General features: G+C 35.1%; 1 protein-coding gene across 1 annotated transcript; it reads right to left on the bottom strand.

Annotated features, from left to right (window-relative positions):
• Window positions 1-406: 406 nt before the first annotated feature.
• Window positions 407-15,934, bottom strand: LOC149803305 (major facilitator superfamily domain-containing protein 6-like protein B). The gene is made up of 2 exons (XM_089953002.1): window positions 15,814-15,934; window positions 407-11,347 (listed from the first exon to the last, which is right to left on the bottom strand). Exon 2 carries the CDS (start codon window positions 11,237-11,239, stop codon window positions 9,332-9,334), a length of 1,908 nt encoding a protein of 635 aa, XP_089809128.1. The 5' UTR covers window positions 11,240-11,347; window positions 15,814-15,934; the 3' UTR covers window positions 407-9,331.
• Between the last annotated feature and the right edge of the window lie 16 nt (window positions 15,935-15,950).

The raw sequence follows: 15,950 nt of genomic DNA, 5'->3' as shown, positions 1-15,950 counted from the left end.
AAATCTTTCTTACACAGAGTGGAATACATGTATCAGATTTTGTGTAGTGCCAAAACTATTGTCAGAAAACTGAATTCAATGGCCAAATGTATTTTTGTGACAGTGACCTCATTCTGAGAGTTCCTTATCCTCAGACCAATAGGGTTCCTTCTGTGGCTAATGGAAACCTATTAAATATCCTAAATTTGGTTGAATTTTGTCATCTGGAAATGCGTACACAAATCTATTTTTAACAACAGTAACCTTAACTTTAGAGCTCATATCTCCTGCTCCCCCACCCCCTTTATTTTGTTTCTTACTGGATCTCGGAATTATGGAGAGCAAAAGTGCAATATTTCAATGAATTGTGGTTTCATTTTGCATGGTATAATAAAAAAGGTCTTTGAAGGAATCAAGCAAACAAACATTAAGGTCATATGATTTATTGAACCAGCTTCTTATTATGGTGAGTAGTACGATATAGGCAGAGTATCAAACAAAGACAAGGATTATATTGTAATGCATGTTTTCCTTAAAAGAAACCCAACTGATTTAGTGTACCATAAAAGTAAGTAAAAAACTTGCAAGAATCATCACCAAATGTAATAAACAATTATATAGCTTACCTCTACAAATCCCTTAACAGTCTTCAGTAGCCACTGTAAACATTAATTATTATGCACATAAAAAATAAAATAATAAAAAGCTGTTTTTACTGGAGTAACTTTGGAATGGCATTTTGCATGGCCATATTTAGAAGCCTATGTCATGAATCAGCAGTCACAACAGTAATTACCATACAATTGATGTAAGGCCTCACATGAATTGCATGTGGTCAGAGCACACACACACACACACACACACACGTTTATATATCATGGAGTAAACAAAACTACTTAATCTATGTTACCATGGCATAAAACACAGGTCAAAGTGAGCCTTTTTGGCTGCAAGGGTGTAGTACTATCAGCAATGTGACCAATTATCAAGTTTCCTGTTTGAAATATAAACAGCATCCAATATATGAACTTCAAGCACATAATTTAACAAAGTCATCCCTGCATGAAATATAGCTCAGAGACCTCTGTTGAAATCAAGTAGAATAATCAAGATGCATCCCCTCACTGAGTTTCATGGTTCTGTGTATACATATAACAGGCCAAAAAAACTTTCGTGGTCATGGGCTGAGAAACAATATTTAATCCAAACCAGTACAAAATGAAATATATCAGTGTGAGCTCTTTTGATGTATGGGTGTAGTAATAACAATGATACATATCACCAATTTGCAATTCTAGCATGGACACTGTCTGAAAAATTAATGTTAAATACAAAATGCAAACTACTTCAGTAAAGTGCAAAATATGGGGTCACAGTGACTTACTTCAGCAATTAGACAAAAGTGCTCATCAAGAGACACCCTCTTGCCCAAATTTCATGACTATGCTAAGATATGATATACACAACATACAAAATATTTGTGGACATAAGTTAAATGCAAAAACTTGACCTAAAATTGAAATGTAGGTCACAGTGACCATCCTTTGTTCAACAGGTATGGTACACATAAGTAATTTAGTTCAATGATTATAGGACAAACTGTTCTTTAAAAAATTTGAACTCTAAATTTAATAAAACTCATTAAGAGTGAAATATGGAGCATAATGACATACTTTTGTGATGAGAGTGTAGTACTTATTTCCTCAAGTATAAAAGCAGGGGAAAAGAACCAGCACAGTCATGAACTAAATGCAAAAAATAACCAATAATCCAGAAATAATGTACTTGCATGCATAAAGTTAGCTTCATGAACCCTTTCCTTGGGGGTAATTAGGTAGATGCCATAAACCCCATTCCGGAAAGAATGACTTAGATGCAGTGAGCCTGTACATTTATATGTGCAGACACTGATACTGATGGCAGGGGTAGTACAATAACTTTTCTCATCTTTGTAAAGGCAATCTAATTAAAGCAAGTAAAAAAACAAAACAGACGAAAGTGTACACATCTGAAAAGTCTGTGTACCGTGATGCTGGGATAAGGATGGAAGTGTTAGGAAGATGCATCAAGTATAGTTATTACCAACTAAAGCTTTGCTTTTAACATTAGTACCTATGTCTTTTAACATCAGTACCTATGTCTTTTAACATCAGTACCTATGTCTTTTAACATCAGTACCTATGTCTTGAAATGGACCCTAATGGTATGTATCTACTTCTATTTCATGGAAAATAAAAGTTATTCAGTGCATCATATGCTTTATCTACATAACTATAAACATAATACATACACCATGAAAATATAAAGAACTGTTTAAAGAAAATAAATATAAATATAAAGAAAAAATATGTAAAAGGAATGCTGAGATTATGAAATATGAATAAGACATAGTAAGTCACAAAAATGTTTCTTTAGAGAAAAAAACTCAAAATAACCACATGGATTTTTTTTACATCATAAAGCAATGCATAACAAGCAGATCATGAAAAATAAAACCAACAAGCAAAAGCTTTCAGAAATCAAAGGACCCTCAACAACCCAGGCTGTTCTGATGGTAGGATTCAAATCCACAACCTTTCAGTCACAAATCCTGCATGCTAACCACTAGGCCTCCATGTACTTTTAATAACAGGATCCTTAATTGATGGCAGTTTGGCAACATTTGTATAAACTTCACGGCCCTTCATTCCAGGGTGCTTTCTGTCAAATTTGGTTAAAATCTGAACAAACTTTCAAAAACATCCCTCTGAGGATTTGTATAAACAGTGGTCATAATTCTCATGGTGGATCATCTGTACATAATATCAAGATGCTTTCTGTCAAATTTGGTCAATTCATTTGAGCCGTTTTGAGAAGATGTTTAAAGGTTTCCTTTTTCTTTTAGTAATAGCTGTCATATTTGATGGTGGGTCAACATCATTTGCAACAAGTTGTAAGACCTGTCTGAGAATGCTTTCTCTCAAATTTGGCCAAATTGAAGTGTGGTTTTTGACAAGTTATATCAATGCTGCTTTTTTAAGTGGCTCCATACGCTGTGACTTGGGCACAGCTTATATATGAACATTTACATTACTTTTGCTTCAAGCCAATCTTGATTTATGCCATAACATTATGAAAGCATCTATTGCGCAAACTAAGCATCAACTGTATTCAAATTATTTCAAAGTTTTAGTAACCAGACTTAACCATATTATATAAAAGTACACAAAAATTTGTGATATTCCAGACATTATCATACTCTAGACAAGTACACAGACTACTTATCAACAGAATTTGTAATATTACATACATTACCATACCCTAGACAAGTACACTGTCTATTTATCAACAGAATCTGTAATAATACAGACATTACCAAACTCTTGACAAGTACATTCTACTTATCAACAGAATTTTTAATATTGCATACATTACCATATGCTAGACAAGTACAGTCAACTTATCAGCTGAATTTGTAATATTACAGACATTACCATACTATAGGCAAGTTCACATTCTACTTATCAACAGAATCTGTAATATTACAGACATTAACATACTCTAGACAAGTACACACTCTACTTATCAACAGAAATTTGTAATATTACAGACATTACCATACTCAAGACAAGTACACACTCTACTTATCAACAGAAATTTGTAATATTACAGACATTACCATACTCTAGACAAGTACACACTCTACTTATCAACAGAAATTTGTAATATTACAGACATTACCATACTCAAGACAAGTATACACTCTACTTATCAACAGAAATTTGTAATATTACAGACATTACCATACTCTAGACAAGTACACACTCTACTTATCAACAGAAATTTGTAATATTACAGACATTACCATACTCAAGACAAGTACACACTCTACTTATCAACAGAAATTTGTAATATTACAGACATTACTATACTCTAGACAAGTACACACTCTACTTATAAATAGAAATTTGTAATATTACAGACATTAACATACTCAAGACAAGTACAGTCTACTTGTCAACAGCAATTTGTAACATTACAGACATTACCATACTCTATACAAGTACACACTCTACTTATCAACAGGATTTGTAATATTACAGACATTACCATACTCTAGACAAGTACACACTCTACTTATCAACAGAAATTTATAATATTACAGACATTACCATACTCTAGACAAGTACAGAGTCTACTTGTCAACAGCATCTGCAATATTACAGACATTAACATACTCAAGACAATTACACAGTCTACTTATCAACAGGATTTGTAATATTCTGAGAAAGACAATGACTATAGAAAACCAATATGGAGGCTGAATATCAACATGGCCAATATATATGCTTGCAAAATATTTGTGTTTAGAAATATATATCACAAACAATGAATTAACCTTAACCCATGACAAGCTAAACACAGCTCTTTGATAAGAGTTTCACATCAATAAACATGTTACAAAAAAATAACAAATGATAAATTCTGGCTAGTTAAACACATTTCATATACACAGCTTTGGTGAAACAAACATTTAGTCAAAATTATTAAGAATGAATAATTTGGAAGACATTATGGAAGAAAATCGGATTTAGATCACAATGAAATAAATGTTGTTGTTGCCTTTTCAGCACATGACATGGTGGTCATTATAACTGGTGAAGAAACAACAGAGGAAAATGCCAGTATGAACCACCAACCCATGGGAAGCTACTGGCAAGCTTTCTTACATTGCCACATTAGCTGAGCCTGAGACTCAGTTAGGTTAATCAGACACATAGCCATCAAAATGAATGCTGTTTGAAGCTTCCATAAAGGCTGGCTCAACCAAAAACCATGGCACCACATTAAACAATGTCATCATCTTTTAATTGTTACAAAAAGACTTTAAACATTGTCAATATTTCAGTTACCATGGAAATATCATGCTGATATTAATAAAAGGGATTGTTTTATGGAATAACATAAATTAATACACTGTTGTACAGATGCAAAATACAGCCTACTCTGATGAATAAAGAACAAATATTTTTCTTTCCATTCTCTCTTCACAACTGCTGGAAATGCCACCTTTGTCTGCACTTATGTTTTACAACTTTGGAATGGAGAGACTTTGGAATAATGTATGCTGTTTTAAAGGACAATAAATTAATGCTACAAAAACTGAAAAAGAGGAATGAATAGAGATTTGGTCTATCTAAATAATCCAATATAAAACTTACTAGATGACGAAAAGTGGAGCTCAAATTTATCAATATTAAAACATACAGCTTCAAGCAATGGAGAGGAATAAAATAATATCATGTTAATACATGTAGAGGGTTAATAATTTTTACACTTATTATTTAGATGACTATATTGGAACATTAAAAAAGAACTCATAGTAATAAACCTAAAATGAACACCACTCATTCAAATAGAGGACCCACTTTATGACTACTTCATCTCAAATGGTGTTATAAATATTTAGGACAATTTTCACTGCAACAATGGATTTCTGTCATACATAACAAGTTAAACAATATCTAAAACCATACTAAAATATTTATGTCTTATATATCACATGAGGATCTCAGCTTGTGTGTAAAACACTGACAAATACCTTTTAATGTCAGGATGAGAAATTCAATATCAACGATTATGCAGAATATGAATCACTAAAAATATTACTGTTATGTATTCTGAAATCTTGATTACAAAAAAGTCAAGTATCTGTATAAGGCACTAAAATCAACAACCATCCAAATATGAAAAATAATCTAACAAAATATGACAATAAAATATATATTTTTCTCATGGGAATGTAGCTACTGTGCAAGGACATGGATTTCACACTTTGTTGGCATTGTGTTATGAAAATGTACTATTATTTCCAAGGACGTTAAAATCAACAACCATCCAAATATGAAAAATAATCTAACAAAATATGAAAATAAAATACATGTGTTTCTGATGGGAATGTAGCTACTTACAAGGACATGGAATTCATACATTGTTGGCATTGTGTCATGAAAATGTACCATTATTTCCAAGGACATGGCTGGCATAATGCTTCTGCAGTTACCTGACAACCATTTGCCAACAAATGCAAAATATTATTTCTGATATTGTCTTTAAACAAAATACATTGTATTGGGGTAGCACCAGAAGCAAGTCCAGCTTCAGTCACTAACAACAAAATTGATTAATTAAGCCTCCACCATGAACATGTGGCAAATTGTATAAAAAAACAATTTTACTGTGCATTCACCTGCACAAAACATAAAACCATATAATAAAATTATTGTTCAAACCTTATTTTGTATCACTGGATTAACAGGGAAAATATTAAATCCACTTAACAGTCTTATTTTGTAAGTTTCACTAGTATTGTGTATCAGAACAGCAGATGTTTATAAATAATACACAAATTTATTCTCTAACAATATATTTGTGATCAAATATTTGAAGAACATGATATTTATACAAAATCAAGGTTCAAAGTGTAAGCTATTTCATGAAGGTAAGCTTTAATTATTAGATAAGGTAGAGCCTTTTGCTATTGTAACTCTTCTAATTTAATAATCAAAAGGATTTATCTCTGCGATGCTTCTTTGTTAATTTACACAACATTCTTTAATTTCAAATAGCGATATATAATTTTTGGTCTTATTAGTTACTTACTGCTTTATTTGAGAAGAGATTGATAATTAATTATAACAATTATCAACTGATTCACAAGTAAACTTACTCCAAAAAATGGAATGTTGCTGCACTCAACATTTACATCTTGATATACATATCAAATAATAGCAAAGCAACAAACAATAATTCATATATGGTCAAACAAAAAAAACCACTCCAACATTGTAAAAAGGCAATCTAATTGCATTAATGTATATTGTAAATACACTGTACACATTTCATCATTCACATAAAATGGCAATCTGATTAAAATCAGATCTCCGCTGTCCTATGCAAAATCTGATGACTGCTTAAGTGCTTACGGGTCATGTTCTGGTGAACTTTGAATTAGCCAATCAAAATGCAGCTTTTACAAATCTGAAAGTGAATCAGATCGTTGGGTACACATTCATGCTCTTCAGTCATGCTGCTCAGTCTCCAAACGCGAAGATAAAAGACGTCAACTAATTGGTTGATAAAATTAATGATTATGGTAATAACATAGGTTCCCATAATGTGACCCCTAAGCGGTTGCTGTCAGATTTCATATAAAACAGTGGAGATCTGATTTTAATCAGATTACACATGCTGGCAAAAGGTTCAAGTCAAAGGGCCATAGATTTCTCGAGTCCTAGCTTATTTCCTTATATTTTTGGGTTGGTCCTTTTATATGTATAATTAAAAATCAACTGGGATGCCTGAAGAAACTCACATTCAATATTTAGTACAAAAATAACAATGAATCCAAACTATGATCTGTATAAAATGGGATTGAGATGAAATAGGTTTTAAATTAAAATGTTCATCTGAATCAATGTTACCAATTCTGATAAAGAAAATTCTGAGTCAAGCACACAAACACTTTAGTGGCTCTCCCCTCTCAAGGGGATGATTTCCTGAAGAAAGGCCCTGTAAGTCAAGTACATATGCATCATAGTTGTACTCCTCTTACACTGCCTTTTTCAAGAAAAGTGATCCCCCTGTAAGTCAAGTACATTCTAATTCTAATGGCCCTCCCCTTACAAGACACCCCTCTCAACAGGTTGTCCCCTGATGTAATAGTCAAGTATATATGCATTGTAGTTAAACCTTTAACAAGACCCTTCCCAAGAGGTGGTCCCCTGATGTAAGTCAAATATATATGAACAGTTGTTAAACTTTTAACAAGACCCTTCCCAAGAGGTGGTCCCCTGATGTAAGTCAAGTATATATGGACTGTAGTTAAACCTTTAACAAGACCCTTCTCAAGAGGTGGTCCCCTGATGTAAGTCAAGTATATATACACTGTAGTTAAACTTTTAACAAGACCCTTCTCAAGAGGTGGTCCCCTGATGTAAGTCAAGTATACATGCATTGTAGTTAAACTTTTAACAAGACCCTTCTCAAGAGGTGGTCCCCTGATGTAAATCAAGTATATATGCACTGTAGATAAACTTTTAACAAGAGAAGGTGATCCCCTGATGAAAATCACTGTAAATCTAGTACATATACACTTAGTTGTACATCTCTTGCAAGGCCACATCTCAACAGAGGTGATCCTCAATTGAGAAGACCTGTCATTTTTCCTCATCAGAAGCCATCCTGTCATAAAATCCCATCGTTTCATCGCATATGGGGTGACAAGATGGGTACCACTGTATTTACTATTTATTCAAATTATCTTAGCCGGGAGCATAATTACACAAGGATATACCTCACCTTTGCCTCATCAAACATCTGTCAAGCCACATGCTAGGTACCTGACTAATTACCTTACAGTACCCAACCTGTACATGACATTGCTACTTTATTCATTTTAAGTTTAATCTATGAAAGCTTGAACAAAGATCTGATTCTAAGGTGTGGATGGATAGATATTTGTATAGACAGATATGAACACAAATGTTAGAATGACTGCTTTGTCAAGCTTCCATCAACGAGGATTGGACACTTACACAGCACTGTTGTGAAACCTTAGATATGACTGAAAGGTTTGCTCATCAATGAATAGAATATAACTTTTTGCAAACCACTTTTCTCTTTCTGTATCTGTAACAAAGGAATGAAAGTTATAATGGTATATTCTACTGGCATTAAAAATATAATGATGCTACTTTTTTAAAGGGAATACTTATTCACTTTCTCCATTTTTTTCCCCCATTTTAAAAAGCAGTAACAAGTTTTTTTGGGGGAATAAATTTTGATACCATTTGATTTTATGCCACAGATTGATTTTCATATTCAAACTGTTAAAGATATACACCAAGATATACAGGAGAGATCTGACTTTCTAATGATGCAATTTAAAGTGTTATTCAGATTTTGTTTTGAAGAGAATATTTATTTAAAAAAATAGTTTTAATGGTACTTTTAACACATTACTGGTTTTCATGCTGAGAGACTAGGAACTAAGTTACTTTCCCAATGACATACCGAGGCAACCAACCCATGGCTTATGAGTTTGGCACTCTAAATGGATACTCATTCTTTCACAAAGCAAATTTCACCTTTGGAAACCTCATTCAATGGTAATAATGAGTCAGGTGAATGCTAAATAACTCTGGTTCCTTTCAGGTCCTTTGATCTGCAGTGCTAGGGAAGTGACTCTTGGATTTAATTTGCATATCAACAGTTACTAATTTTCTTGAATTTACTTATCATACTGTTCCTGTTATATCTTATAGTTAACCTTTATTTCTTCTTTTTGGTGTTAGCACTGGATGCTTAAGCTTTACTTCTCTCTGAGGGCCTGTTCCAGCCAGTCATCCTCCATTGTTGTAGAATCATCACTGTCATTATCATTGGCCAGGAGACGCTGGTACTTCACATTTGTCTTATTCTTCTGAGGGCAGCAACATTTGCTGCAAAACAACAGTATTAACAGCCAGGAAGTAGATGTCACTGCAGCTGCTCGAAAGAAAACAGCAACTCCATAAATGTCATACACCACACCAGACACTATGCTGCCCACCCCAAAGCCTAAACCAAAATAGACAGATGATAGAACGGAGCGAACACTTCTGTCCACGGCTGGGTTGATCTTGAGAGATGGGCTACTGAGAACTGCCCACCATAATGCTGTGTGAGTGAAGGCATGGGTAAGTTCTACAGGAAGAACGGCCCAAGGTGTCCATAAAAACGAATAGTACAAAGTGCGAGCAGAAACCACAGCAAGAGCTACTGCTACCACACCAGCATTTCCAATCTGCTGAACAAACTTCTGACTGAATAGCAACATGGGGATTTCTGACAGGGCTGCAAATGTGATGCAGAGTCCCAGAGTCAACTCTTTACTCTTCATGTCAATCAGCATCCAGAAAAGAAAGTTGTTATAGCTGGCATACACAATTCCGAGAATAAATAAGGTGAGTGTAAATAAAAGATTTCTTCCTTTACAGCAGATGACCTGCAGGCCCTTCTTCACTTTGCTACCATATCTGTACTTCTCCAGGCTTGTCATGGGATAGAAGAAGGCAAAAACAAAAGTAAGCCCCATAAAACCACCAAACATATAAAAGTGGAACAAAAATGGATGCATTGTCAGGCCAAATAAACAGTTTGTGTTATCAACTACTAGGGCAACAGCAACTGGTAACAAGATGTATCCAAATGAGGACCAGACCCTCTGCATTCCATACTTCTCTAAATCATCAATGCTCTCCAGAAATTCATACCAGCTGTCATCTGCTAACTTCTCCACGGGAGAAGAGAAAATTTCTCCCACCAGCATAATTACCAGAACAGCCACAAACATGAAATGCTTGGTCTCACGCATCTTATTCTTCACTTCTTCCAATTTGCTCAACAGAGAGGTTTTTATGGAAGTCCATATATTGCGCTTGCCCCTCCCAATTTCCTGGGCTGCCATACCTTCAATCAAAGTCTGTAGAAGCTCTTTTGGCAGCTTTTCCTTCAGGGATTTCAACCCTTCAGATGTTGACACCAATTCCTCTATCACATCGTAGGCCTGAACATCATTCATTTTCTGTACCTGAGAGGGTGGATATCCAATAAGAATTAGAATTTCTTTGACTGGGTCTTCATCGAGTGCCATCTGCGTTGTCAGTCTTGTTGATGACAAAGCATTCAAGGTTTTGGATGTTGTCTGCAAAAGGATTCCAGTGACTTGTGCCTCATTAGAGTCTGTAACTGAGCTTATAGTTGAAGAAAAAATCTGACTTGTTTTCTTTGCTTCTGTGACATGTACACTCTTTGTAGTGAGTGTATCATTCATTGAGACCTGTGCATCATCTGGGTAAGTTACATATTCCTGCTGCACACTATTTAAGTTTGGGAGAGAATCTTTAACTGCGCATTTTGTAGCAAATGAATTTGTGTCAATACTTGGTACAGCTGTCAGGGAAAGATATGTCACTGCCATTAAGAATAGACTAAACATGAGCATGCATCTACGTCTCCCAAATTGAGTTGCACATCTTGCCCACAATGGTGCGAATATAAGTGCAGTGAATGTCTTTCCTCCCATCACAAAACCTGTTTCCATGGCTGTCAGGCCAAGCATTTTGAAATAGACTGTAAGGAATGGCAGCAGGCATGCCTTCCCTGCTGCAAAAAGGAAATGATAAACATTACACAGGAGAATAGACTTGGACAGGTTGACTGGCTCTGGGACATCCATGGTCAGTTGCAGATTCCACAAAACTGATTCTATCTCTTATTGTTGTAGCTGTTATCTTCAAATAAACCTCTTTTCAAGTCCTATCTTGTTGAAATCATCATCACCATTCTGAAGTGAAATTAAATAAAGTAAATTGTGAAACGTCATTTTGAACTTAGCACAGATCAGGTAAAGTGTAACATTTCATTCTGAACTTAAAGTACTAGATAAGGTAAAATGTGACATGTTAAGTTAAAGTGATGAGGTAAAAAAATTTTGTTAATATCAAGTAGACCTGTGAACTTGGGTTTGATGACTGAAAAGGCATTGCATATAGTCAAAGCAATCACTGGCACCTGCATTAATTTTGTAATATCAATTATTTAGATGTAAATATGATTCAGAAAACTTGCCAGCTCTAGTTATTCAAATTGTACCCATGAAGTTCATGTTAAAGCAGCAGAAAAAAGTATATAAATGGAAAGAATGGTCTAGAGACACAAAGGTGAAAGTACGCCTTTAACACATTAACCCCTGGAGCTTTTTGTCGTTTTTGCCTGAAAATCGAGTAGGAAACACATTTTGAAAGCTATTTCTGAATAGACTCAAAAACACCAAATCCCCGGTCATCTTTCAATAACATACTGCCTAGTTGTGTTAGAAACATCATTTTTTGTTGGCTAGTAGCGCAAGAGCAGAAGGGTAAAATTTGGACTTTTTTTGTTTTTGCTGCTAAACGGAGCCATTATTTTTGTACGTAGACCACTCTTTATTCCAAATGCCCATCTTATCCTACTTTTTGCAAAGGCTCATCTGTCTGTTTGCAGTTCATACCGGTTTGCCTTAGATCTGAGACCAAAAAGTCTAAAATCTGGACACAAAATTGGATTCTGACCATGGGCGAATTTTGGGTTAAAAAAAAGTCGGGTCCAAAAACTGAGGTTTTTCTATCTGTATTTTCTAGTGCAACTAGATATTCCAGATTTGGTGTCATTGTAGAGCTACATCTGTCTATCTTTCTATAATACCACCTACTTTAGTATATCATGCATGACCATGACGCTACAGAGCTCGGCAGTAGGCTACTACCTCCTACCCCGTAATGTGTTAATGAAATCAAAGGGATGTCACTCCTGGAATCTGACATCACACAAATATACCCCAACAAATGCTTTTCTCCAACATAGTTTACCTTTGCAATCTAATGTGATACAAAATACAAAATATTTCAAACCATGTATTGTCTTATTAAAGGATGCATTAATATTTCCCCAAGTTTTAAGTAATTATGAATAGTGAAGCAAAAAGTATTAATCATATTTTGTACTGGACTAGATGGCTTTCATTAACAAATGCAGTTATCTCCCTTATTAGCAGGACCCACCATTAGGTAGTGCTCTACAGTTTCATATTTTGCATAGGATTAGAATTTTAAAGAAAAAGAATTTTCCCGGCTTTCCTCACTGGTTATACTGGCTATTTAAAAAAGACCTTGTATATCTTAGGTATAATTCAAAGAACCTTTAATTCCCTTTCTTTTGGTCTATGATTGATGGGTGTAATATAGGTTATAGAGTATACAGCTTGGCCTTACTCCAGATGTGCACCTTTCAAAAATGTGCTAGCTCCACTTGGTCATTTTCATTTCCTAAACTTCAGAGGTAAATTGTATAAAAAGGAGCTGATAACTTTTCTTACATTTTATATATTTGGCAATTCATTCATTGGGCTTTCAGAAGCTGGTATTGTCTAGTCTGCAGTGTTTCCCTTTATCCTCATTTGCGCTTCAGAGACCCCCTAATTTTTAATTTGACCCCCAGCTTTGATATCAAAGTTTGTTATTTACTCAGTCTGACCCCCAGTTTTGACACCAATGAGATTTTTGACTCTGTCTTGCACCCCTAGGGGATACATTGGTCTGGCAAATTCATTTTCCCTATTTTAATAGCTGCTATAGATAGTGTACTTTAGACTAATTCAGGCTGATTTTTTAGCACAAGGGAGCAGTCATTTTAGTTAGCAGTGTGCTTAGATCATGTACAGTTTCCAAAAGTACAGTATCCAATGAAATATCATCCACATTATATTAATGTAGCATAGAGGTATGCCAACATTCTCTCCATTGTGCACGTTTTAAATGCAAACAACTTCACCTTACATATGTCACTCTCTCAAAAGTACATAATAACTGGTGAGCCCCGCTTTAAGCAGCCACTTGGCTAATAGACAGACATGAGATCTTGTTAGTTTTTCATTTCAGTTGCCTTCTGTTATCATAAAAACCAAAATTACCATAAAAGAGGTACTTTATGACACTGCAGCTTAACCTCAGATGTGGTTTCCTGAAATCAACAACAGCTTTACAGTAACGCAAAGTGAACCACTTTATTTCTTATGATGAAAATAACACATCATTGCTGAAAGTTAAAACCTAAACATGTTTATGGATATAAGCAATAATTCAGTACAATCCAGTTAATCTAGCACTTTATGTATTATAGGCAGCATCCCAACTATCTTACAAAAATTTTAAACATGTGTGCATGATGTGTAGCATAATGACACATAATATAGGTAAAGAACAAACCATTTAATTTTGTGCAAGTGTGTGTGTACGTTAGTGCGGGGGCAGATCAAGGCAGATGGTGGTGGTCTGGGACACTTAAGATAATGATTTATAAATACACCCTGAAATAAGTCCTTAAGCTGTCCATTATATGTGTATAATTATTATACATGTAGCTATATTTGGCAAAGAATAAGAGAGTTTACACCTATATATAATTTAATGAACACACATAATTTTGTCCACAACAACTAAGGGGCCCTCCATGACTAGGGCATGTGTGCCTTTTTCCATTACTCCTTGATCTGTGGAAGGAATGAGTGCAGCATTTCCATGGTGGGTTCTGGATGGGGGATCCCATTCACCAATACTGCCCCACCCATCACATTAAAGCCAATAAAACTTTTTTTTTACATAACTACCTACTGCTCCCATGGTCTGAAGGTGGTGCTCAGTGACATGCAGGAAGCATCTCCAGGGGCAAAAGCTCTGATGATAAGCCTCATGCTGCTAAGCTATGCATCAAAATCAATATTTAGGTGAAATAGGTGTTGCACTCATAGTCAAAGTCACATGGTGGCCATGTATCAAACTGGGTCAAAGAAAAGAGCATGTAAAATCTAATTGTCACAACATAGGGTACTACGAATTTGTTTATCCACTTGAGCAGTTTTCATTGTGACATAAGAGCATGCAATATTCTATTCTGACTGCAATGGATCTAAACCTTCCGTTTGATCTCATCCAAAATGTCCACATTTTTGACATGGACTTTGCTGTATGTACTTCTCACTTCTAGGGACAGGTAAATAATGACCCTCCAAAGGAATCTGGATGTATATGGCTCCAAATAAAGTGAATAATTGCCACTTAAAGGTATGTAGAATCAAATTCTAAACAATGACACCCATTACTTAAATGGTCGGTGTTAAATGCCTACATAACCTGTGTGACTTTTACTGTAACCCAAGTGAGAATCTCTATTTTGCACCTCGCTTATGCTGTAGTTCATGTTTATCGACCCTGTCACAGTTATTGAGAGAGAGAGATGTACTGAGAATCAGCCAAAAAAAACAACTGTATATCTGGAATATACTGAAAAGGAAAACACTTGCCGAGGTACCAATATGTACCCAGATGAGGTGGGTATCCCCAGACAATAGTGTTGTGTTGTGTGACTTGGATTTTTAACAATTAAAAAAAAAAATTCAGTTATATTGCTACGATGTCTGCAGTGTGACAGTTTAAAGTGATGTCTAGCACTGGGGCATCATGCTGCAGACATGTAGCACGATGTCCCACCCAGTCACATTAGTCTGAAACCAGGCTGACCAGTCCTAACACTAACCTTTAAATGCTGAGCGCCAAGCAAGGTAGCTGTTAGTATCATTTTTGTCAGTCTTTGGTATTACTCGGCCTGGGATCAAACCTACGACCTCCTGCATCCGAGGCAGATGCTCTAACCACTTGGCCACTTAAGCGGTCCCCAGACAATAGTAAACAAAAATTAAACAAATAATAATAATTCACCCCCCTCAATCTGAATCATCTAGTAATATCTATGCCAAAATCAGCTGAGAAACTGTCATACTGGCATGTTGTATTGGTAACCATATGAGCTCAAATGGAGACTCTGAGGGATCCAAATTGTGAGCTGCCTAGGGGGCCTATACAAACATAAATTTAGCTAACAAAATCCAAATTGGTAGTGAATTCAACAGACCTAGAAGCAGCTTTTATTCTTGCCATTGAAATTTAAATATTTAGCAACCAAAGTATTTGTATTTTTTGTCAAGCCTCAACAAAATGGAAATTAAGAGCCCAAAGTCAATGGACCCAAAGGAATGATATGAGAACAGACCAAATCGATGTTAAATGACTTGAGTGGAAATCTTAACGGAATCAAAGTTTACAAAATTTCAATTCCATAATTGCAATGTCTGGAATAAATTTACTTTACCCCATCAAGTGCGTTAAGAGATCATGTTAACTATATGAGTTTCAAGAGAAAAATTGCATGAAACGTTACCTCTTCAAAAATAGTTCTGCAAACAAGAACTCTTCGTCCTATGTCGTAAACTCTGTGACGATATAAAGTAGATTTTATATGCCAAATCTATCATACAAAGCCAGCTGATGGTACCTCTGAGGTCAGAAAGCTAAGAC

The sequence above is a fragment of the Sinohyriopsis cumingii genome, chromosome 3 (genome assembly GCF_028554795.1).
Source record: "Sinohyriopsis cumingii isolate HCF-2022 chromosome 3, ASM2855479v2, whole genome shotgun sequence".
Classification (NCBI taxonomy): domain Eukaryota; kingdom Metazoa; phylum Mollusca; class Bivalvia; order Unionida; family Unionidae; genus Sinohyriopsis; species Sinohyriopsis cumingii.
The sequence above is the reverse complement of the archived record's forward strand: the minus strand, read 5'-3'. Positions and strand labels throughout refer to the sequence as shown.

Excerpts from the sequence above, each read along its gene's own strand:
- LOC149803305 (XM_089953002.1), bottom strand. The coding sequence starts at position 11,239 with ATGGATGTCCCAGAGCCAGTCAACCTGTCCAAGTCTATTCTCCTGTGT.